Source organism: Bos javanicus, chromosome 19 (genome assembly GCF_032452875.1).
Source record: "Bos javanicus breed banteng chromosome 19, ARS-OSU_banteng_1.0, whole genome shotgun sequence".
NCBI classification, from domain to species: Eukaryota; Metazoa; Chordata; class Mammalia; order Artiodactyla; family Bovidae; genus Bos; species Bos javanicus.
In genome coordinates this window covers 40223635-40249247 of record NC_083886.1, presented here as the reverse complement: position 1 = coordinate 40249247, position 25613 = coordinate 40223635, and the positions used below count along the sequence as shown (strand labels likewise).

At 37.9% G+C, this 25613-nt stretch overlaps 1 protein-coding gene across 5 annotated transcripts in view; it reads left to right on the top strand.

Moving 5' to 3' along the window:
* The window catches only part of NPEPPS (aminopeptidase puromycin sensitive), a 110005-nt gene extending 86881 nt beyond the window's left edge, over positions 1-23124 (top strand). For 4 of the 5 annotated variants that reach the window (XM_061391550.1, XM_061391554.1, XM_061391549.1 and 1 more), the window contains 11 exons: positions 910-1019; positions 3774-3837; positions 5583-5722; positions 7572-7706; positions 8954-9173; positions 13887-14029; positions 14649-14705; positions 17735-17842; positions 18324-18479; positions 18748-18795; positions 21643-23124. In XM_061391550.1, the coding sequence (XP_061247534.1) occupies positions 910-1019; positions 3774-3837; positions 5583-5722; positions 7572-7706; positions 8954-9173; positions 13887-14029; positions 14649-14705; positions 17735-17842; positions 18324-18479; positions 18748-18795; positions 21643-21795 (1334 nt within the window). In that variant the 3' untranslated portion in view covers positions 21796-23124. Of the gene's footprint in view, positions 1-909; positions 1020-3773; positions 3838-5582; positions 5723-7571; positions 7707-8953; positions 9174-13886; positions 14030-14648; positions 14706-16644; positions 17289-17734; positions 17843-18323; positions 18480-18747; positions 18796-21642 lie in introns of those variants that run through there. The other variant, XM_061391552.1, reaches the window with a different exon arrangement.
* The last annotated feature ends 2489 nt before the right edge of the window (positions 23125-25613 follow it).

Sequence of the window (25613 nt, the reverse complement as noted above, 5' to 3'; positions counted from 1 at the left end):
TTCTTGCCTGGAGAATCCCAGGGATGGGGAAGCCTGGTGGGCTGCCGTCTATGGGGTCTCACAGAATCGGACACGACTGAAGTGACTTAGCAGCAGCAGCAGCAGTTGATTGATTATGAAACTGAGTTCCTTAATGAACAAAAATAGTTTAAAAAGCAAGAAGATTTGTGTAACGTCATTAATGTTTAATAGAATCCCCAATCAGGAATTTAATAGATCGCTGATCAGGGATCCAACCCAGGCTCACAGCAGTGAAAGGGCAGAGTCCTAACCACTGGACGGCCAGGGAATTCCCCTGTACTTTCCTTTTTGTACATATAGTCCGTATATTTGGAATGTTCCTTTCTCCCCTGTCTAATGAGCAACTCCTCTTCAAGATTCAGAACAAAAATTATGTCTTGTGAAACTTTATTCTTTGGATTTTTCTTTAAGGACTTTTTCCTCTGTTCATTCCTCTGTTATAGTTATGCTACATTGTATGGTTGTTTTGCTTATTCAGCCACCAGAGTTGTTTGACCATATGGACTTTACCTCGGCCTCATCAGCATTGAATATTTTTTAACTTCCGTTAGTTGAATGGGTATAATGGTTTTAATTTTGTGAATGATCATCTTGTAGTATTCTTGAATATGTTTCCATTTGTTTGTTCCTGTTTCTTGTTTGAACTCACCTGTTTGTCTTTTGTTTATAATCTGTAATTTTTTTAATAAATTGGAACAAATTATAATATAGTTCACTTAATGGCAAGGCAGGGGTAACATTAATTTGGTCCACTGTTTGTTTCCTGAACCTGAAAAAAATACAAAATTGGTCAATGATGCAGTTTCGAGTTATATAAAATTTCTGGTTTGTTTACAAAAATAAAAATGTAAACATTTTAGATTTTCATTGTTTGTATTTATCTTCTAGAGGATCTCTGGGAAAGTTTAGAAAATGCTAGTGGTAAACCTATAGCAGCTGTGATGAATACCTGGACCAAACAAATGGGATTCCCTCTCATTTATGTAGAAGCAGAACAGGTAAACTTCTACCAAGTTCTTCAATTTGTCTGATATATTAAATGAAATTCAGTCGGTGTTACAAATTTGCTTTTCTGTACTTTAAGTATTCTAGGTAAGATTTAAACCAGCCCTTACACTCTTTTCTCAGTGATTTATTATCTCTATACCCAAAAGTTTGCCCCACATCTTTAAAATTATACATGGGGACGGTAGAAAACAAAATATTGTCTGCTCTTACTGTCCTCGAGGAAAACACTGTAACATTGTTGATATAATTCTAAAATCACCAAAGGAGATTTATTCTAAGAATGCAGAGTTGGTTTAATATTAAACAAATTAAGCAAGATATTGACTCATAATTACTACATTAACAGAATCAAATTAGAAGAACCATATGCATTACTAGATGCATAAAAAAGATTTGATAAAATTCAACACCCATTTATAATACCATTCTTCAAAATTAGTTTTTAATATTGGATGGCAGTGTGATGTGACTTTGATTAGAATTACATTCATATTAGTTGAACTGTTATCTGAATTCAGGCAGGTGTAGTTCAAAATGAGTTGTCCTCCAGAAGGATTGAAAATTACACATCATCCTATAATGCACATCAGAAAGTTTGTCTTAACTTAGTTTAATTGTATGAAATTGTGAAATCTTTCTCTTAAATTTCTTTGCCATAGGAGAAGGAAATGGCAACCCACTCCAGTATTCTTGCCTGGAAAAGTCCATGGACAGAGGCGCCTGGCTGGCTGCAGTCCATGGGGTTACATGACTGAGCATGTGTGCATGAGGGTGGAGGGTGACGGGTTGGTAGCAATAAACTGGTAGAACTAAAAAAAAAAAAAAAATTCTTTGCCATGGTTTTATGAGCTGCATAGAGAATTAATTCTATTCATTTTTAGGGAGGAAGATTCATAGCTCTTTTTTTGTATGTGTTTGTCCTTGTGGTTCTGCATTGTCCCTAAAGCTAATATTTTACAAAGCCTTCTCATTGTGGCAGTTTAAGTTAGTAAATTTGCTTTTCTGTAATTTAAGAATCTAGATGACATTTAAATCAGCCCGTGTACTCTCAGAATGCACCCAAGTGCTTGCAAGTTAACCTTTTAGAGACCCATCTTAAGCTTAAATATGACTGTATTTTATAATAAAGTATACACATTGGAGGACCTCTCAGATTGGCTGCAAGCATTTGAAAAGGCAATTTAGATAACACAATTAATCCTGCTTGGTGGGAAAAGATATCTAAAACTTTAGTGAGCTACCATTGTGACCATTCTGTTTCTTTCTAGTCTTCTTTCTCCACTTTGGACTAGTCTGTTATAGGAGATGACTTGATCAAACTTGACATTGACACTCTATACAGATAGATGGTTTTCATTTTACCTGTTTAAAGAATAATATACAAAGATGATTGTTGCTTTTACTTCTGGGAATTTCTATCCCTCAAAAACTGTCAACACCTCAAAACTATTAAAATATTTAATGATTATACATAAAGCAAACTAAGGCCATAATTTTTTCAAGTAGAGTATACTTTTAAGAGCATAATAATTTATCAGAAGAGAAGATACTAATACTCCACTTCCTCCCAATGTTATTGAGACTCAAGGAACTTAAAACATCAAGCTACTTTGAAGCTACTTTTTTTGCACTTTTTTTGTCTGCAAGCATAGCCAAATTCATCCTCCTTCTTACATTACAATAAAATGCATGCCTATGACTTAGTTCTTTTACAAATAGGAGAGCTCTGCAACATAGCATCTTGATTATGATCTGTCTCTCACCTTATGTCCCTAAATTTAAATATTTTTGCTTTATTTCTGAATCTATTTAAAGGTTACCTAATAACTTTTTCAAGGAAATCTGTGTGATACATAACTAATCAGTGATGTAGTTAAGTTCATTAGTAGTTCCTTTATGGCATTGAAGTGGCCATTGCTTCCCCACTCAGATTTTTAAGTTTTCATTTCTATCTCTAGTTGATCCCTTTATAAAGGTCATTGACCCAACTTTACATTTGATTCAGGTGAACTTAAATCTGTTATAGCTTGTGTTATTTAAAATGTTCTACAGTATAGTAACAAACAGTAAGCAAAAGATTGAGTATTGTTGAAGTATTTTTTTTAATGTACTTGGTTTTGTTGCTTCTGTTTTTTTAGTTGATTGCAGTCTCTCCCCCTGCCTTTTTTGTGTTTCTTTGCAAAGCTTATCCTTTGAAATAGGTTGTGTTCTGCTTTCATGTTTGCCATTCTTTTTTTTTACCCAAACTTGAAACTTTTTATTTTGTGTGGGGTAAAGCCAATTAACAATGTTGTGGTAGTTTCAGGTGAACAGCTGGAGGGACTCAGCCATCCATATACATGTATCTATTCTAAATGACTTTGAATATTGAATCCACATGCTAATTTAATGTTGCCACTTTTTGGAAATGGAAAAGACTAAACATATAATCCTCCTTCATAAGTTAACTGTGTCTGCGTTTTGAAATTTTGAAGTGCTTATCTGGATACATCTCTGTTCTCATGGGCAATATTACTCAGTACCTGGCCTTTTATTTTTAGAGTATTGTTATTTTGAGACCTTACTGAGAAATAGTGAGTTTTCTTCCATTCTGTAGTATCATCATGTTTATCACCATTGCATTTTGTGTATTCGGGAGCCATTTGGCTGTACTGGTTTCACCTCTGCTTTGTCACAGAAATGTCTCCTCTAAGGAAAAAAAGTGTTAATGCTCCTACAACCTTTGTTTTGTTTTGCTTCTTTAGGTAGAAGATGACAGATTACTGAGGTTGTCCCAAAAGAAGTTCTGTGCCAGTGGACCATATGTTGGTAAGCAAATGGCTATACATGGGAGCTAATCAGTAAATTTGGATACTATACCAGTAGTGTTCAAACTAATAATAAATAATTATCCATGTAAAAATAATAGAATTAAATAGAAACAAGGAAATGGTAATAGAATAAAAATGATAGGGAAGGAAAAGGAGGTTCATGGGGTATTGTAGTATTCTGCGTCTCTCTGTGTTATTGGAAGCTATAATGAATAGATAAAGATATGAACATCAAGAAATGATGTCTCTAGCCTGAATCCCTGAAAGAAAACTTGGTATGCAATTTTGTACCAAGTCTTATGCCCCTGTGTGCTAAGTACATTTGGTATACTTGTGTACCCAGTGTATACACAGTGACTTTTTAAAAAAAAACTCTTGGTCATAGTAAGTAACTAAGCAGATAAAGCCCAATGATTATTTAGATTTATTTTGTACCAGTCATTGTGCTAGTAAGCACTATAGCCGATCCTTATTTCATACTCTTAGCAACCCTACTAAGTGGGTCGTATTATTTCTGTTTTACAAATGAGGGAGCTGAGGCATAGCTAGGTAAGTTAGATTGTCCAGGATCACCTATATAATGAGTTAAAGAGTAGGCGTTATATAAGTTTATACTCTTTAACTGCCACTCAACTGTGCTTTTTCAAATATTTCTACATGACAGTAGACTCTTGTACCCAGGGAATTAAAGATAAATTGAAAAATTAAGAAGTATTTTTATGCACCTTTCTCACTTCCTTTAAAATCGTTGTCAACAGGGAGAGAGGTTTATCAGAACCACCAGTGCCTTTTCATGTTCGACCCACCAAATGATGATGCACTCTACCAAGGTTACAGCCTTCAACTCTTAGCCTTGCCAGCATCAAGAATTGCTGTCTTAGTAAATGTGTCTGACAAGTCCGACGACAGGTTTATTATCTAAATAAATAATATCGCAGATGCTATTTTCCACATATACCAGCAGTCTGCACTGTATGACCGACAGGTTTTGCGGGTTTTTCTAGTGCTCTGTGACCACTGTAGGCTGTATTAAAACCTGAATTATCCTAGCATCAGGAGAGAATTTTCATTTGTGGTTTAGCCTGATAGCATAAAGCTATTTAAGTGATTAAGATAGTTCCATTAATGTACTGGGCTATGACTTTCTTTTGTTTGGCATCTTAATGCAAAATCTGGTTTTGCTAATACTTGAGAGAGTATATGTATTTGTCTTACAAAACCTTTGGCTTTTAGCTATGACTCCTCAGTGACGGAATCCAACAGCTCCCAAGGTGTATCCTATCACAGTGTCTTAGCAGTATATATACCTATTAAGGACTGCACTTTAGAGTTTGTTTAAGTGCTGTATGAGAGATTTAACCCACTCGAAATGTCTTTTATCATTAAAATCATTATCTCTATTGCTACAATCCATAGGGTCACAAAGAGTTGGACACGACTAAGCAGACTAAGTATAATATTGCTCTGAAAAGGGAAAAACAACAAAATCGTTGTATTTGTGATTTTACACAAATACAGATTCTGTTGTTCTCTTTTTTATAGGCTGTTATGATTTTGTTAGTAAGTTCTTTCTTCATTATTACTCAGGTTACCTAGAAGAGTTCATGCATCATTAAAAAGGAGCTGTTGGCTTAACAGGTTCAAGCCCATACATGGGACACCAGTCCCCTCTCTACCTTACTTTACATTTCTTCCAGTGAAAAATTATTTTCAAGTTTTCTGTTTGTTATTCTCTTGCTTAAGGAGAAGACTGTCCCCAATGGATGGTTCCTATCACAATCTCTACTAGTGAAGATTCCAGCCATGCCAAAATGAAGATTCTGATGGACAAGCCAGAGATGAATATAGTTTTAAAAGATGTCAAACCAGACCAGTGGGTGAAGGTGAGTCCAGAAAGGCCGTTCCATTTTTATCTTAACTAAATTGATTTATTTCTTTCATTTCCTGTATGCATTTTATGGCTGGCTCTAAATTCTACTGATTCATTTTGGTCTAGGACTTGAAAAGAAAAAGACATTTCTAAACTTTCTTATGTGAAATTTAGTATTGTCTAGATATTTGCCTTTATGTCAGTTAAGGGAGTGGTCAATAAGCAATTAAAAAGGGATAGGATTAAAGATGAAAAAAAGAGTAGTCTCTGTATAAAGTCGCATTAACCAAAACATTTGTAGTCTTGCAACTTCAAACTGCCCTGTCATTGTAGTGACATGTTAACTTCAGTGATATGTTGTCATTGTGTGTGTACAACTATAATCAAGTGAGATCAGACATAATAATCAGTTTGTGTCACTGAAATGGGAAGTTCCTTTTAGCTGGTGTTTTAAAGGCATTTCACAAAAATAACAGTAAATATTATTTTTCATCATTCTGTACTCTACCTTTCATAATGAAAATATCTGCTACAAATTTTTCTCCCAATTATAGATTCCTGATAGGAATTATGGGCTTCCCAGGTGGCTCAGTGAGTAAACAATCCATCTGCAATGCAAGAGATGCAGGAGACACAGGTTCAGTCCCTGGGTTGGGAAGGTCCCCTGGAGGAGGGCATGGCAATCCACTCCAGTATTCTTGCCTGGTGAATCTCATGGACAGAGGAGCCTGGCGGACTATTGTCCATTGAGTCAAAGAGTTGGACACAACTGAAGTGACTAAACATGCACACATGCAATAGAATTACATATTGTCTCAGCCTTTCATGCTTGCAGAACTATTTCTTACTCTGTTTTAAATATATTTTAAAATATTCTCAGTGGTCTACTATATTGCCATTTGAAATTATAACCTGGAGCATATGTAGCAGTATGAAATTTTTCTTATAAGAAAAAAGTACAGTATGGTTATAATTAGGTAAATAAAGGTATTCTTCCTATAGTAAAAGATACAGGGAATCAAAACAATTACTGTATTAGAAATGTGAAGTGATTTTTAAATACATATAAATAGTAAAATACGTATATCTTATACTGTCATTTTATCATTAAAATATTTTGTATATAAGTATTATAAAACATATTTTTGAGTGTTGGTAAATAATGCTTTGGTCACTAAGTTGTGTCTGACTCTTGCTACCGTGGAATTTCCCAGGCAAGGATACTGGGGTGGGTTGTGATTTCTTCCTCCAGGGGATCTTCCTGACCCAGGGATCAAACCCTGGTCTCTTGCATCTCAGGCAATCTCCTGAATTGCAAGCAGACTCTTTACTGACTGAGCATAGAAAATAGTGATAGTCAATGATTACCTCACTCCAAAAATCATATGAAGTTGCCTTTTAAGTCCATATAATTCTTTAAAATCTAGGTCCTGGCAGTTGCTATTCTGTTGAGACTCTGGGTTCAGCAGATCAATGTTTGTAAAGGTTTAGTCTTCCTTGGAGACTTTATTATCCAAGAGTTTTTATATACAGTAAATATTTTCTATGAACTGAAAACTATCCACTGAAATTAGAAAATTAGCCCGATTATTTCCTCCTTTTCAGCTGTGTTCTTCCCACTGTCACTCACTTTGCCTCTCACTTATGTCAAGTTTCTGTTTTGTATTGCCTCTGTTTTTATCTTTGACAAGTGATTACTATCTTTATGTGTTGTTTCATTTTATTCCCTGTCTATTAACATAAATGAGCTTCATTGTTTTTCATCCAGGTGTACTAAAGCTAAAACTCTTTTCATATCTACAAAAAACTGATTTAAAAAATAATTGCAACTGTTTAATAATACCTGTTGGATGTCTTTTCAGTTAAACCTGGGAACAGTCGGGTTTTACCGGACCCAGTACAGCTCAGCCATGCTGGAGAGTTTATTACCAGGGATTCGAGACCTTTCTCTCCCCCCAGTGGATCGACTTGGACTACAGAATGACCTCTTCTCCTTGGTGAGCCTCAAGTAGTATAATGGATTTTGTTGATTAAATGGTTTTGTTTTTCCTGGAATGGCTGACTAGAACATAATTAGAAGAATATAGTTCTTCCTGAGAGGTGCATGCCTTTGGGACTAAAGAAAATGACTAATTATTAATTGATATGCAAGATTGAACCTATATAATTTTCCAGAAACAAATCTCACTTTCTTAAGCCAGCTTTCTGCAACTGTACATAACCAATCATTTGTAAGGCATAAATTCTTTTCAATAGACACAGACATGAACCTTGAAGAGATTTCTCTATTGATGATTTTTTAAAAATAATTCAGTGATTTATATTTTTCTAAAATAGTGGTTGTACTTTGCTGGGAGACTCTGGAATTTTTTAAACATTCCATTACTATTCAAATTATAATAGCCCATTATCATTCTAAAATGCTATTTATATTTAGCTTTGTTCAAGAAAAAATTTAAAGGAGCACTTAGTAGTATTATCTTTATAACTCCAAAACATAGGTTAGATAATTTCTAGATGTCTTTGTGATAAAATTGTCAGATTCCTCCTAATGTTCCTTTAATTGGACTTGAAATTTTCATTCCCGTCTATAGTAACTGGTTTTGGATTCCTCCTTTGTATAAACACAGATTAGCATTGATGCACAAAACCTCACATCTGCTGAGCTCATTGCTGAGAGAGACCTGTCCCAGGAGAGTGGTGTGTTTGTGCAGTTGGCTGCTGTAACAGAAGTTCTTTTTCCTAACTCTGTTAGTTAATTCTGAAAGGGATGAATTTGTAGTACCTTCCAGTTTGTCTTCTTTTAGAAATGAGTAAAGGACAGGCTGAAGTTTACACAGTTTGCAGCTCCAGTTTAGAAAGCGCCTCTGTCAAAAACCAAAGCCCCAACTGTTTTTGTACCTTTTCTGACAGTATGAAAATTTTCAAAAGACAAACAATACCAAGACCCTAGAAACTGAATAGAAATAGGAAGTTAACTGTTCTCTTTCTTCTTTGTTCTTTCTAAATTGGTGAAATTTTAACATTTTTAAAAAGTAGCTGTTTTATAAATAGCAAAAAAGTAAGGAATGTCATAATACAGTTTTTACTTTATAAAATTCTACAGTGTTCTGAACTTATATAGTCTAGTCTCTTCCCTAAGGAATGACTAATTAGCATAAGACAGTGCCAAAAATGCATGCTTGTGCTTTTTGTTTTGTTTTTGTTTGAAGATTAGATTGATTTATGTTTTTTCCTATCCCAGGCTCGAGCTGGAATCATTAGCACTGTAGAGGTTCTAAAAGTCATGGAGGCTTTTGTGAATGAGCCCAATTATACTGTATGGAGCGACCTGAGCTGTAACCTGGGGATTCTCTCAACTCTCTTGTCCCACACAGACTTCTATGAGGAAATCCAAGAGTTTGTGAAAGATGTCTTTTCACCTATAGGGGAGAGACTGGGCTGGGACCCCAAACCTGGAGAAGGTAATGAATGTACTAAATGCGGAAAGAATTGATCAGAAATTGGTCCTTTTTACCTCAGCTATTTGCTGTTGTTGTTGTTCAGTTGCTCAGTCATGTCCGACTCTGCGACCCCATGGACTGCAGCACACCAGGCTTCCCTGTCCTTCACCATCTCCTGGAGCCTGCTCAAACTTGTGTCTATAGAGTTGGTGATGCCATCCAACCATCTCGTCCTTTGTCGTCCCCTTCTCTTGCCTTCAGTCTTTCCCAGCCTCAGGGTCTTTTCTAATGAGTCGAAAACTCAGCTGTGGTTAACAGTAACATCATCTTTGTATCTACTGGACATTACTATGTATTCAGCTAACTAGAAATTAAGACTTAGGACTTTTAAGCCTCCTGGTGAATTTACATGGGTAACCAACATAAAAACAGTAGTATGTGTATTTGTTGCTAAATATGATTTAAGCACAGAGCAAATGGTGGAAATAAGTCTTGTACAGAGTTCCAAAGGCCCATTTTTAATCAAGAAAAGCTAAAGGGGATTTTGGATTATTTTGTTGTTACCATAAATACCAGACACCTATGTACGACCTGAAATGGTGTTGAGAGACACAGAGGCCAGTTTTCTGCGTTAAAGGAGTTATTTGCTTTCTACATGTGTTCTCTTTATTTCTGTAATCATGTATTCTTTTGCTATCATGTAAATGTTAGGAATAGTGAGTACAGGCTTTAGATATATTTTCTACCATATGCTAATAACTGAATGTTGTATTTCCTCCTGCCCTTCTTGTTCTGGGAGTCTTTTGCAATAAGAATAATAGTAAAAATTGTCTAGAGCTCTATATCTTTCTTCCACTGATTCAGCAAGCACTTATGCACCCAGTAAATACCAGGTACTACACTAAGAGCTGGTAGTATAACAGTGAATAAAAAGTTGCCCTGTGTGGCTTTCATTCTGGGGGAAGACACAGCAAACAATTCAATAGATAATATTTTAGGTGGCAGCAAGTATCATGAAGAAAAAGTTTAGGTAAGGTAGGCCAGGAGTAGGAGTAATAAGCCACTGTTTTATAGGATAGAGAGTGGACGGGAAAATGCAGGAAAACCAGTGAGGTGATATTTAACCATAAGCCGAGACCTGTAGAAGAGAACTGTGAGGCTATGTAGTAGGGAAATGGTCCAAACCGAAAACAGCAAGTACAAGAGACCTGAGATAGAGGCATGCTTAGGTGCTCAAAGAGTAACACGGAGGCTGGTAAAGTCAGGACAGAGTAAGTGTGGGAGAGAGGAGGGTGAGAGCAGAGCAGCTCCAACAGGACCTTTGGGACTTTCACATTTAGTGGTATGAAAAACTCATTTGGAAGTCTGAAGCAGAGGAACATGACTTGATTTACTCAGCCGTGTGAAGAACAGGCTGCAGCGGGGGAGGCAAAAGAGGAAGTAGGAAGACAAGTTAGAAAGCTGTTTGAGTAATGCATCTGGATGCTGCCTGCGACTAGCATTTGCAAGTAGTAAATTCTGGGTATGTTTTGAGGGTGGAACTAAAACTACTTGGTGGTGGCCTGACTGTGTGGTGGAGAAAGAGGGGAGTCATCAAATTTTGGCCTGAAGAACTGAAAGAGTGAAGTTATCATATACAGAGACAGGGAAAACTTCTGTAGAAGCAGGTTTGGATGCAAAAGGGAATCAGGAGTTTCATTTTGGACATGTTAAATTTGAGGTCCTTTTAGACATCCAAGTAGAGTACCATGCCTAGAGGTGCAGGCTGAGTAGTACATTTAGTGCATAGATGGTATTTACAGCCATAAGATTGGATGAGACCACCTATGGCTTGAGTGTAGGTGGAGAAAAGAGGTGTGAGGACTGGGTCCTTGGGCAGTTCAGGATTCAAAGATTGGGTAGAAGAGGGGGAATCAGCAAAGGAGACTGACTGGCCAGTGATGTAGGAGAGTTAGGAGGAAGAGGAGTGTCCTAGAAGCCTTAAGCAGTAGAGGGGGAAAAGCAATCAACTGTGCCAATACTGTACCAAGTCAGGCAGAATGATGATGAACTGGTGGTTACATTAACTGGGTTCTATGGCATGGTGGAAGTCCACCAGGACTTCCCATCCTCAGATGGTAAAGCATCTGCCTACAATGCGGGAGACCCGGATTTGATCCCTGGGTTGGGAAGATCCTCTGGAGAATGAAATGGCAACTCACTCCAGTACTCTTGCCTGGAAAATCCCATGGACAGAGGAGTGTGGTAGGCCACAGTCCATGGGATCACATAGAGTCACACATGACTGAGCAGCTTCACATGGCGTGGTGGTGAACACCACCAGAATGGAAGGAGAGGAAAAGGAGGCAGCAGTTTCAGACAACTTTTTAAAGTTTTGCTAAAAAGAAAATCAGATAAAAGGGACTAGGAGAGAGATGTGGGACCAAAGAGGCACTTTTTTTTTTTTTATGGTGGGGAATTTTATAATATGTCTTTGTTGATGAAAATGATACAGTAAAGAAAAATTCATGATGTGAAAGAGAGAGGTAGCTGCTGGAGTGATGGCTGAATACTTGAGAGGAGTTGGCTTTAGGTTGTAAAACAGCAGATCCCTAAGAACAAGACAGGAAGTAGATGGACACAGATGGAGGTAAATTGATGGGTGTTGCACTTTTCTTTCATGATGATAATATGTGAGACTTCAAGGGCTCAAAAACACCTTTTTTAAATAGGGAGAATGTCTTCAGTTTTCCAGTTTTACAGATGGAAGAATCAAATATAGCAAAATAATAAAGATTCTACATCAACACAGCAAATCAGCACCAGAATTATAAATTGGTTCTTTTAAGAACCTTAACTAGTCTCTAGTTGTGTTGTCTATTGATTTCTTATGGTTTCCTTAAACCTTCTATGGAGTTACAGTTTAAATACAGCAAAACGCATACGTTCAGTTCAGTGACTGGACAAATGCATACCACATTTCCGTCACCACAGGAGGTTGTTCTGAAGCTACTTCCCAGTCAGTTCCTGCCACCCCCCTCCCCTTCCACCCCCTGCAGGCAAACGCTATTCTGACTTCTTTCACCCTAGATTAATATAGTCTCTTCTAGAACTTTATATAAGTGGGATCATAATATATATTCTGTTCTTTTATCTGGCTTCTCTCAGTATAATGTTCTAGAGATACATATAGGTTGTTCATTTCTTTTTATTGCTGAGTGGTATTTCATTGTATGAATATATCACAATTTATTTGTTGTACTGTTGGAATCTATCAGTTTGTGTGCTAGTATTAACTTTTTTTTTAAGATATAATCAATATACAAAAAAAGCACCCTTTTAAATATACAGTTCAGTCTTTTCTCACAGTGCTGTACAACGACCACCACCACCACTATCTTAATTCTAGAAAAATGTCTTTACACTCAAAAGAAGCTCCATTCCTGTTGGCAGTTACTCTCTACTCCCTGGCAACCCAGTCCCAGGCAACCACTGATCTGCTTAGTGCCTCACAGATCTACCTGTTCTGACATTTCATATAAATGGAATCGTACTCTGTGTGGCATTTTTTATTTGGCTTCTTTCTACAGTATTTTCAAGGTTCACCCGTGTTACAGCATGTATCAGTACTTCCTTTTTATAGTCAAATAATATTTCATTGTATTGCATGATTATACTACATTTTCTTTGTTCGTTCATCAGTGTATATATGCTTGGATTGTTTCTACTTTTTTACTGTTATGAATTCATTTCTCCAGAGTGGAACTGCTGGTTCATACTCTGTGTTTATTAATTCCTCAAAAGGAATTACTGGACTTTTTTTCAAAGTGCCCACACCATTTTACATTCCTACCAGCAGTATATGAGGGTTCTAATTTCTCTCCATCCTTGCCAACACTTGGTATTGTCTTTTATTTTAGCCATCCTAATTGGTTTGAAGTGGCATCTCATTGTGGTCTTGATTCGTATTTCCCTAATGGCTAATGGGGAGAAGGCAATGGCACCCCACTCCAGGACTCTTGCCTGGAAAATCCCATGGACAGAGGAGCCTGGTAGGCTGCAGTCCATGGGGTCACTGAGGGTCGGATACGACTGAGCAACTTCACTTTCACTTTTCACTTTCATGCATTGGAGAAGGAAATGGCAACCCACTCCAGTGTTCTTGCCTGGAGACTCCCAGGGACAGAGGAGCCTAGTGGGCTGCCGTCTATGGAGTCGCACAGAGTCGGACACGACTGAAGTGACTTAGCAGCAGCAGCAATGGCTAATGGTATTGGTTCATGTGCTTATCAGCCACCTGCATATCTTTGGAATAATCCATCAGATTTTGATTTAAAAAATCTAAGATTCCAATTTAATCTCCCTGGCATACTAGTTCTGTATGTGGCCTTCCTCTAAATTTTGGGTCAAAACTGTATGATCTAAGTGTATTCCTTCCACACATAATTCTTACAGGTGTAACTACCTAGATAGAATATTTAATAAATATTTAAATAGATACAGTTGGCATTTAATAAATATTTAATAAATACAGTTGGCATAGAGTCAGCGTATTTGCCTATCTTAGTGTGTTACGTACTTCATTCTTATTGTTTGATAAATTTAAATTAAGTGTTCTCTCAAGTACTAAGGTAATTGATTTTGTTTGTTCAAGATTGTAGGCGTGGTCTAACACAATTATACAATATCCAGGTGGCATATTTGTAAAAACTAAGCTTTTTAAGTAGTTCTGTATCTCTTTTACTTCTCAATCAGGTCACCTAGATGCACTCCTGAGGGGCTTGGTCCTGGGCAAACTAGGAAAAGCAGGACATAAGGCAACATTAGAAGAAGCCCGTCGTCGGTTTAAGGACCATGTAGAAGGGAAACAGATTCTCTCCGCTGATCTGAGGAGTCCGGTAGGCTCATAATAAAGTACTTTGATTTCTAGGTGTCTGCATCATTCTGTGTAGTGTGGAATGTATTTAATAATAACCAAAAATGACCTAAAGAGTCTGCTTGCAGTGCAGGAGACCTGGGTTTGATCCCTAGGTTGGGAAGATCCCCTGGAGAAGGGAATAGCAACCCACTCCAGTATTCTTGCCTGGGAAATCCCATTGACAGAGGAGCCTGGCAGGCTACAGTCCTTGGGGTTGAAAAGAGTCAGACATGACTCAGTGATTAAACAACAACAAAAATGACCTAAGTAGACCTAAGTATTAACCTACAAATCATGCCTAATTCTCTTAACACACACCATCTAGGGAGCCTGTAGGCAACATCTCATTTGTGTAGTTTCTCAGTCCACACTAGGGTACTAAAAGGTGATTATCAGTGCACAGTCTCCTGTGCTCTGCTGTTACTACCTGCCATCTACCTTTCTGGTTGTTCAAGTGGGCTCTTAGATTGTTGCCATAATTTCTATGTAATATCCACACAATTTTTTTTTTTAACTTGTTTTCTGTCTTAACATTAGAATATTTGGAATAAGTTACATATAATCAGATGCCTTCTTTTTTGTTCCGTATTCTCTTGTAGGTCTATCTGACTGTTTTGAAGCATGGTGATGGCACTACCTTAGACATTATGCTGAAGGTGAGTAAATTTGGAAAGGGCTCCTATTTTCTGCTTTTGAAGTTGAATTGACACAGAGAGTATGACCTTGAATGGTTTAAAAAAAAAAGTCGTAACAAAAGAAATATATGCTGATATGCATACTGTAGGCATGCATATATTTAGGAAGCTATAGGAGAAATATCTGGAGAAGGCAGTGGCAACCCATTGCAGTACTCTTGCCTGGAAAATCCCCTGGGCGGAGGAGCCTGGTGGGCTGCAGTCCATAGGGTCGCTAAGAGTCAGACACGACTGAGCGACTTCACTTTCACTTTTCACTTCCATGCATTGGAGAGGGAAATGGCAACCCACTCCAGTGTTCTTGCCTGGAGAATCCCAGGGACAGGGGAGCCTGGTGGGCTGCCATCTATGGGGTCGCACAGGGTCGGACACGACTGAAGCGACTTAGGAGCAGCAGCAGCAGGAGAAATATCTGCTCATCTATACTACCAATACAAATGCCAGGTCATCTCATTTATTCACTTTTATAAATCACAAGTTTATGTATCTTAAATCTTAATACTAAAATGTTAAGTTAGATTAAAAAGTCCAGTTCTTAAAAATTTTCCCATCAATGCAAACTTACTCAGGGTTCTGCCCATTTTAAGTTTATTTCTGTGCTTAGGAAAGGGATAGATGAATAGGTGCCTCAAGGATTTGGTCTAGGCTGGTGCCTCTTATGAACAGACAGAAAATTAATTCACTTGCTTTCATAGCCTCTTGTAGTTTCCCAGGGTGGTTGGCATATAATTAAACTCTGACTTAGAAAAAATATATATTTAAAACTTTCCATGTCCTTATAATGGCAGTGATCTGTTCGAAAGTCCTAATACTGTAGAACAAGTGCTGTCTCCAGTCTGTATCCATGCAGTTATTAGTCTAACCTGGTTGCATTAGAGGTGGAGGGAGCTGATTCTACTTATCAAATAAAACATGCAATACGTGCCTAAATACCCAAATCATCCATCAGACCCATTCATTAAAAGATCCACACTTAGGGATCTTAATCAGAATACTTTTCTGACCCCAAGTGCATCACAATTAAAAATCTAACTTCTGGTATTTTAGTTTTAAACAAATCGTATTTAAATGACTAGAATGTTTTAAAAATACACAAACTTTATTTAAGAAACTAAATTGCAATTGTATTGCGTTAACTGCCTATGTTGTATAAGGGTTTCCTTTCTAATAACATAAAAAATTATACTTTGGGTTTACCTTTCAACTAAATGACATTAAGGTCTCTTTCTCACTCTTAATATTCTGTGAACCTGTGCACTATAAATCATGCATTTCTTTGCATGTGAAATGAGATAGTTGGTATATTTTGTCTATTCCATAAAGATATGGGAAAAATAAGGGTTCTGAAAATTTCATGACAGGTCGTTTGACATTTTCATGTCATGGCATACGTTTAAGAATTTATACCAGTGTGTTTATTTAATAAGAGTTTGCATCTGCTTAACACAAGGGAGCCCACAATGATTCAACTTTACTATGCAAAGAGCTCTAATGAAGGCAGAATCAGGGTTCTTCAAGAAACCAGTTAGGAGAGGTTGGGGAGGGATGGACTGGGAGTTTGGGGTTAGCAGGTGCAAATTATTATTATATATGTATAACTGAATCACTTTCTGTACATTGAAAACACAACATTGTAAATCAACTATACCTATATAAAATTAAAGGAAACAAAGCCAGTTGATGAGAGATGAGGATTTTGTGTAAGAAGAATGAAGCAGGCTAAATAACTAATTCAGAGTATATTTGAAATGTAGTGTTATGGTGCCATCTAGTGGACTCCTATAACAGGTCCTCTTGGGGGTGGGGTGGGGAATGCTTCCTAAATGCCAGAGTTCAGACCTTGAATATTAGAGCTGAAGAGGACCTTAGAAATCATCTGTCCACCCCGCTCATTTTACAGATGGGGAAACTGAGACCTGGAGAGGTTAAGGACTTAGTCAAGATCACACAGCTAGTTAGAGGCAAAACTGGGTCTAGAACCCAGGTCTTCTGACCTCCTATCTATTTTACTACACTGCTGCTCAAAAGAGTCCAAAGGAAAGGAAGAGGAAACTGGGAGCTGTGATGGGGTCTCCAGACACTGGTCAGTGTTAACTCTTCAGAGGGAAAAAAAAAAGGTCAAGAGAGTCTATAAATTAAGTTGTCTTAGAGAAGTATCTCATATACATTTGAAGTTCTAATTTTTAAAAAACATAATAATGTTTTGTTTCTAATTATGAAAAGAGATTTTGGTATATTCACTATGGAAGATTTAGAGGCTAGAAAAGTATAAAGAAGAAAATAGAACTTACTTGTAATTTTAAAAAGATCACAAATATAGCATGTATAATATGATCTTATTCATGATTTGGTTAATGTAAATATAGTAATTTTTTCTTTATGCTTTTCTATTTTCTTAATGCTCTGCATTCATAATACTTTGCAGTTAAAAATGTGATACTGCATAATCCTACTGATCAGAGACCATTATTAATGTTAACATTTTGATGTGTTTTCAGGGTTTTTGTCTCCCCTTCTCATTAAATTTTTTAAAATTTAGAACCATTTTGCTTTGTATCTCTTCTTTCAGTTAATATATCAGTGGCATGTTTATGTCATCAAATATTCTCAAAATATTACTTTCAATAATGCTTCCTGTATTTTTTAACTGATGAATTGATTTCCAGTGGTATTAGTAATGATCATTTTGCCTATCTAACATAGAACATTGGTCAGACATCAATGAATAAAGAATTTGGTCATGACGGGCTCACCCCTTAGATCCTGAGGTTGAACTGCTCAGAACTGATGACAAGCTATTTATGTAGTGAGCACTTAACACTTAATGACTTACTCTAGGGGCACAGGACAAATTTAGTGCTCAAACCTCTTGAAAAATATTCTTTTGTTAATTTCATATCCTGCAATCTTAGCCAATGAGAATGTAAAGCAAAAGTTTCACCTTATTCAGGGAGAAATTAATTGTCTCTTTCTGTATTTTTTCACTATAGCTTCACAAACAAGCAGATATGCAGGAAGAGAAAAACCGAATTGAAAGAGTCCTTGGGGCTACTCTTTCACCTGAATTGATTCAAAAAGTCCTCACGTTTGCACTTTCAGTAAGTTACAGTGAAAACTGCTTTTAGAGGGAATTACTACCAGCTGATCTATAGCAAGTGTCCTTGATTCAGTATTCTCTTGATCTGTCTTAATCCTAGACTAAAGGCTTCCTCTTTCTTGAAAAACTGGAGTAAGCTTTTGTTACTAGCCACACTGTATTTCCCTCTAGCGGTAAGAATCAGAATAGTTGGGAGACGAAATAAACTGTAAGGTTAGCACATCCCTGTGCCTACTTCCTGGCTCTTCTTTCTTTACCCTAGAGCAGGTATCTATTGAGCAGCCATCTTTTGTACCCATCTCAGTGCTTCATTCTCAATTTGGCTGATCTGTAGGTTAAACATTCTCCTCTTTGCTAGAAGCTTCTGGTGCCAGTTATTCCTGAAATAAGAAGGGGATTACTTGGGTACCTCAACAGCATTTGCCGTTTCTGGCATCAGACAATATTCTGGATACGCTAGACTTATAGTTCTCTTTTTTTAGGAAGAGGTACGTCCACAGGACACTGTGTCAGTAATTGGTGGAGTGGCTGGAGGCAGTAAGCATGGAAGGAAGGCTGCTTGGAAATTCATAAAGGACAACTGGGAAGAACTTTATAATCGATACCAGGGAGGATTCTTAATATCTAGACTAATAAAGGTAGGTGAAAATGTTTGAGTAGTTTGCTTATCATGGATATTATTGAGACATTCATGATTCATTCAACCCATAGATTATTGTCTTTGCTTTTTAAAAGTTTCCTTAAGTAGTTACTAGCTTTACTAAACAGTTTCTCCATAGCCCATCCTGTACCCTGTAGAATAAACTGAAGTTGGGAAAGAGTGGAATGATTTGTTTTTATGGTAAATGGAAGTTTGTTCCTAACCTCTTAGTTGTACTTACTGTTTATAAACCATTGTTTTTTCAGCTATCAGTTGAGGGATTTGCAGTTGATAAAATGGCTGGAGAAGTTAAGGTAAGGAAAATACAGTTTACTTTTCACTTTTATTTCACTTTTATTATTATTTTCAATCCAGAAAATAAAAATACTAATCAATTATAATCATAGATTATTGGGGTGATGTACTTTAGTAGTGTCTCCATGTTTTTCTGGGAGAAAGGATAGGTTGTATCCTTAAGGCCTGAAGAATTTAGAGTTGGAATCATCTTTGAGGGCATTGAAGTGGTTGAAAGAATGTGGACTTTAGAGTCAACCTGGATGTAAATCTGTGCTCTGCCCCTTGTTAGTTGTGTGACTTCAAGCGGGCTTTTTAACCTCTATGAGCCCGTCTTCTCTTCCATAAAATGAGGTGATAAGATGTCTAGACTAAGTAATATAGGGGGCCTGGAACATAGTAGATCTTTCATATTAGTTCTTTTTCCCTTCTAATACCTTTCAGAGGTCTTTTATGTGCACAGAGAGACAAGATGAGTACGTAGGGACTCTACTCCTAGCCCTTTAAGTGTCACTTCCACTTTCATTCTTGAAAGCAAGAAGGTTTCAGGGGTGGATTTGGAAATTCTGAGAGCTATAATGTTTGGTTCACATTATGAGTTAATTTACTCAGTCACAGGTTAGTACATAACAGAGAGTCTAGATCAAGATTCAATATTATGCATTGTATTATGTAAATAATCACTTTATTGTAAAGGTAATAAATATTCCTGAAGGAGAAATACATATAATTAGTTCAAGGGGAGGCCAGTGGCCAAGTTAAGGCTAGTGTAAAGTAGAGGCCTGACTGAAGAGGGCCTTGTAGCCCATATGAAAATGCTCCTAAGAATGGGAAGCCCTTTTTGAAATGGCCTATAAACAAAGGGGTGACTTAATCTGGTTTATATGATAAGAATTGCAATCTGGCTGCAGTATAGAGAATGCAATTTGGAAAGGGGAGATATTGGGAAGCAAAAATGATAAAGTAGCTTGGAGGAGATGGAGTAATGAAAGAGATTCAGTTCAGTTCAGTTGCTCGGTCGTGTTCGACTCTTTGCGACCCCATGGACTGCAGCTCGCCAGGCTTCCCTGTCCATCACCAACTCCCAGAGTTTACCCAAACTGTTCTCCATTGAGTTGGTGATGCCATCCAACCATCTCATCGTCTGTCGTCCCCTTCTCCTCCCACCTTCAATCTTTCCCAGCATCAGGGTCTTTTCAAATGAATCAGTTCTTTGCATCAGGTGGTCAGAGTATTGGATTTTCAGATTTAGCATCGGTCCTTCCAATGAATATTCAGGACTGATTTCCTTTAGGATGGACTGGTTGGATGTCCTTATAGTCCAAGGGACTCTTCAAGAGTCTCCTCCAACACCACAGTTCAGAAGCATCAATTCTTCGGCGCTCAGCTTTCTTCACAGTCCCAACAACTCTCACATCCATACATGACTACTGGAAAAACCGTATCTTTGACTAGACGGACCTTTGTTGGCAAAGTAATGTCTCTGTTTTAATATGCTGTCTAGGTTGGTCATAACTTTTCTTCCAAGAAGCAAGCATCTTTTAATTTCATGGCTGCAGTCACCACCTGCAGTGACTTTGGAGACGCAAAAAATAAAGTCTGTCACTGTTTCCATTGTTTACCCATCTGTTTGCCATGAAGTGATGGGACCAGATGCCATGATCTTAGTTTTCTGAATGTTGAGTTTTAAGCCAACTTTTTCACCCTCCTCTTTGACTTTCATCAAGAGGCTCTTCAGTTCTTTGCTTTCTGCTGTAAGGGTGGTGTCATCTGCATATCTGAGGCTACTGATATTTCTCCCAGCAATCTTGATTCCAGGGCTTGTTTTGTTAGTCTTTAATACAGCCAGTATTTATTGAATGTTTTGTCTGTATTGTGAACATATCTGGGGGAGGAAGAGGGAAGTAGTCAAGGGTTTCTTATATGTAAGCAGTGGTACTATTTGTTGAGATAGAATGAGAAGTCTTACTCAGGCCTTAAGAACCCAACTGTGATAGGAGCCTTGGAGCAGGAGCCATTGTCATCCATGTCAATAAAGTAACTGATTTCTAAGAGGTTTAGACTTAATCTGATGAATTAGTCATTCTCTCTTATAGACCTGTGATGACTCTTTCAAAGGAAAGACCCCCCCGCCCCCTGGTCCCCATCCTTTTGCTGGTTGATATTTTCTATGAAACCAGGTGTACTTCATTAGAAAATGGTTTATTCAACCTTTAATCAATAAGCACTGCAATAATTACAATGAACTCGGAAGTAGTTTACTGTATGAAAATGTGTCTATAAAATTTTAAATTATTAGAATATGGCAGCAATTTAAGCTTCTTAGTTTTATTATCCCTTACAAATTAATCTTTATTGGAAGTAGCCAAAATGTGTTGAATCCTTAACTACTCTCTGCCAAGTATTATATTTTCTCATAGATGATAAAACAGAGCAGTTAATTTACTCAGTCACACTTTAGTACATAATGGGGGCTAGATCAAGTCCCAAGGCTGATTTCAAAGTCTAGACTTCAAGTAGGTTTTTTTAACCCCTGTGAATTGGGTGATAAGATCGTCATTTAGATGAAGTAACACAGGGGGCTTTGTCCTTGATAAACGTTCTGTTTCGTTTTTTGCTACTTGGACAATGAACCTTAAAGAATATAGGTTCTTTCTCTGTGATTAGGCTCTTTAGCATATAATACATTAGGGGAAGAATCTGCAGGTCTAAGGTGCAGCTTGTTTTCTTTTAGCCTGGCAGTGGTCAGTTTTCATGAGTGAAGCTTATGAATCCTTCATAGACGGTGGGTATTTTTTCATGACCTGTGATATTAGCTTCTTACTATTGCTAGTAATGATCCTACATTCTGGATTGTCTCATGCCAGGCTTTCTTCGAGAGTCACCCAGCTCCTTCAGCTGAGCGTACCATCCAGCAGTGTTGTGAAAATATCCTGCTGAATGCTGCTTGGCTAAAGCGCGATGCTGAGAGCATCCACCAGTACCTCCTGCAGCGCAAGGCCTCGCCGCCCACAGCGTGACCCTGAGCACACCGCCACTGCGGTCCTGCTTTGTGCAGGGAGAAGGTGGGGCGGCTGACAGCTGATTCACACGCCAAGAATTTGGAGTCTTCTTTCAAGCCAGTGGGGGTTGGACAATGAATGTAGTTAACTGGTTCCTGCTCACACTCCAGAATTAAATTCTATTGAAAAAGGAAAATCAGCAATTCAGCAAAAAAATAAAAATGTAAATATGATAGTAATAAAATAGAGCATAACGAAACTGTGAAACTTCCTGAAGCCTTGTCAGTGGTTAAAAGTATTTAACACTCTCCTGTTAATGACAGATGTTCTGTTTTTATAACCTACGAAAAGGAAACTAGAGGCTTCTGTAAAGAGGATTTTTGTGAAGTGGGTTCTCCAAGCAGCCTACAAGCCAAGTGTCCATTGCTGGGAATGGTTAACATTAAAGGCTGATAGCTGGTATAATATAGAGTCTGTGCATAATCTCAAGTGGGGTTTCTTGTTTTTTGTTTATTTGGCATGGGGACTGATCAGGAAGATATATTTTCCTGCATAACTCAATCTGAACCAAGGATTGTAGTTTTCCTCCTTGCCTTCCCTTCTGTGTGACCCCTTGGCAAGAAAAAAAAAAAAAAAATGTTTGAAAAAAACAAAACCTATCCTGGTCTGGGTTTTTTCCTTCCCTTAATTCCATCCCAACCCACCACCCCGGTGTCCTTCTTAGAGATAAATAATAAGGAAACATCTTTTATAGCCACATTAAATAAGAGAAACTGATATACATTATTTTTTCTTTCTTTTTTAAGATGACTTTTAAGAATCCTGAAATGCATATAGGTGAGACAATAGAAATGAAAAGTTTTCAGTCAGGCCTTTCTGAAGGAGTTATTCTGCTAAAAATGACAGGCCAACTGTTGACCCTCTTTCTGACAGTATCAGCACTGGCTTCTGGTTCAGTTCGGCCTGTAAGAAGTCAGTGGTTGCTGATGCAGGGCCCATGTATTAGTGGTAACTGATTTAAAAAAAAGACTGTAAGCTTGTGTGTGCCACTCTGCTTCCACAGTGTATCCTACTAACAAGCCTCACCAACCTAATCCAGTGAGTTTTAACTCTAAATCTTATTCCTTTCCTCTTTCCCTACTTTTTTTCTTTTCTTTTTCTTTAAAAAAAAAAAAAATATTTTTGTGTGTTATTAACAGGAATTCATATTTGGTGTGGCTTAACTGTATTTCAGAAGGTCATCAGATTGTGAGACTGCTTCCTTGAAACATTTTTGTGCTATTGTTTTAAAAAAAAATAATAATTAAAAAACAGTTGGCGTTAATAAAAATGTCAATGTGAAATTGATGTCCTGATGTCCTTTATTCTCTTCGGTAAGCAACTAAAACCTTTTCTGTCATTCAGTAGGATTATAAGAAGTTTTACTACCATAGGGGTTTTTTGAGTCTAAGAAAATCCAGTGGCTGAATTTCTAATGAATAGTACCTAGCCAGAAATACCCTAAGATTCCTCCTAAATTACTTCTGGATTAACTCAGAAACTTCTTATAGCTCCTTAGAGTCAGCATTAAGGAGCTAACCTTAGCCTGTCAGTTCCTATGTCCTGAGGCTTCCTTTTATCTAGGCATGTGCTTACGGTACCAGCAAAGTAAAGACACCAACAGACTAAGAGACATTGTTTTAATGAAAGAACTCAATCAAATGCTGGAAAGAAGTTGTCTCAGTTTTAGCACACATGCAAGTTGTGTGTATATAACAGTTGAGTGGTTTGAATCGTGTTGGGGAGGAGATGGTGCTGGCTGCATTCCTCTTCAGAACTGCTGCTCATCCTGTTTGGTGTCCCAGGTCTTGACCCCTGTGGACTGCATCAACAGGTTCTGTTGCCTCTGACTTCAGGTTGTGTTGATCCTATTAGTAACACCCTCAGAAGATCAAAAGGCTGAGGAATGGATATTTAGAAGCCTGGGTATTTATTTCCCTGGCTTCTAAGTCGCCAGGTCACATAGGTTGTCTGTGTTCCTCTACCAAAGACTGTGACTCCTAACAAGCAGCCCTCCTTAGCTTCCAGACGTAGGGATAGAATGGACCACTTATTTACTAGCTCCTGAACTCTGCCCATGTCTTTGTGAACAGTCCCTTTATTAAACTTTCCTCAAATTACCCAGTTTTAAGTATATTCTCTGTTTTCCACTAATATCTTGATTGATTTGGGCATCATAGTCTTGATGCTTTGGGTCTCTAAAGGTCTTAATCCAGCCTTTTCCATGTCAGATATTTTGTTTTGTTTTATGTGGCTGCGCCGTGAAGCTTGTAGAATCTTAGTTTCTCGACCAGAGATTGAACTGATGCCCTCGGCAGTGAAAGCATGGAGTCCTAACCACTGGACTGCACAGGAATTCCCTGTCAGATGTTTTAGTTTATTGTTTGCCTTCCAAATAGCTCCCTATCCTAGGTAATATACTCATTTTACAGATGAGAAAGCATTAGCTTTCAGAAAAATTAGCTAGTTAAACAGCAAATAACTCTCAGTCCTAGTGGTCAACTCAAGCTTGCCAGTCTGCACAAACCTGTGTTCTTCCGGCTGATTGTTAGGTTTCCACAATTAGAAGATCATGCAGTCACAATGGATACAAGCAATAGCTTTAAAAATACTTAATGATTCTCCTTTTCCCTAATGTTTGTGAAAGTTGCTCAGTTGTGTCTGCCTCTTTGCGACCCCATGGACAGTAGTCCATGGAATTCTCAAGGCCAGAATACTGGAGTGCGTAGCCTTTCCCTTCTCCAGAGGATCTTCCCAACCCACGGACTGAACCCAGGTCTCCCACATTGCACACAGATTCTTTACCAGCTGAGCCACAAGGGAAGCCCAAGAACACAAGAGTGGGTAGCCTATCCCTTCAGCATACCTTCCTGATCCAGGACTCGAACCGGGGTCTCCTGCATTGCAGGCGGATTCTTTACCAATGGAGATATCAGGGAAACCCCTTTTCTGTAATATCCCTTGGTTAAAATTTTTAGAAATGAGGAAGTTGGGAAGAAAGACAAAAGTGTTAGTTTCTTATAGAAAATGTTATTTCATATTCATGGGAAGCAGTAGAGGCTTTTGGGACAGTGGGCAGCGGTGGATGAATTCTTATCTGGCATTTTCTAAGAATGAGTTTCAGGAAGTAAGGAACCCCTTTATAAAGAATGTATCTCTGTAGTGTGCAATTTGGGGAGTATGAGGGGGTTTATAGCTTTAAATCAAGTCTTTCAACTCTGTTATCCAAATGAGTCCTGGACTTGGAGCCACATTTGTAGGGCTAGTGATTTTTTTCTCAGCAAGAAAATAAGCTTTTGGTAATATAATGTTGACTTTATACTTACAGTATCATACATGACTGAAGAATAAATCTGCTGTTACTAGATACTAGTTTTAGGATCTCGGAGTTGTTTTTAATAAGACTCTGCCTTCTGTGGGCTTATACCAGGTGGCTCAGTAGTAAAGAATCCACCTGCCGATGCAGGAGACTCTAGTTTGATTCAGGAAGTTCCCCTGGAGAAGGCATAGACCACCTACTCCAGTATTCTTGCCGGGGAAATCCCACGGACACAAGAGTCTGGTGGGCTACAGTCCATGGAGTAGGATAGCAAAGAGTGCATGACTCAGCGTGCATCTTTTCTGGTAATGCAAAATACCCACCCCAAATTGACCTGCCTTCTTAGAACAATCCTAGTACCCACCCCAAATTGACCTGCCTTCTTAGAACAATCCTAGTACAAGTGAAGTGGTCAAGGTGTTTGGTTTCTAATCCAAGAGTGAGACAGGGGACCCTGATAGTAAGGAAACGTGTGGGC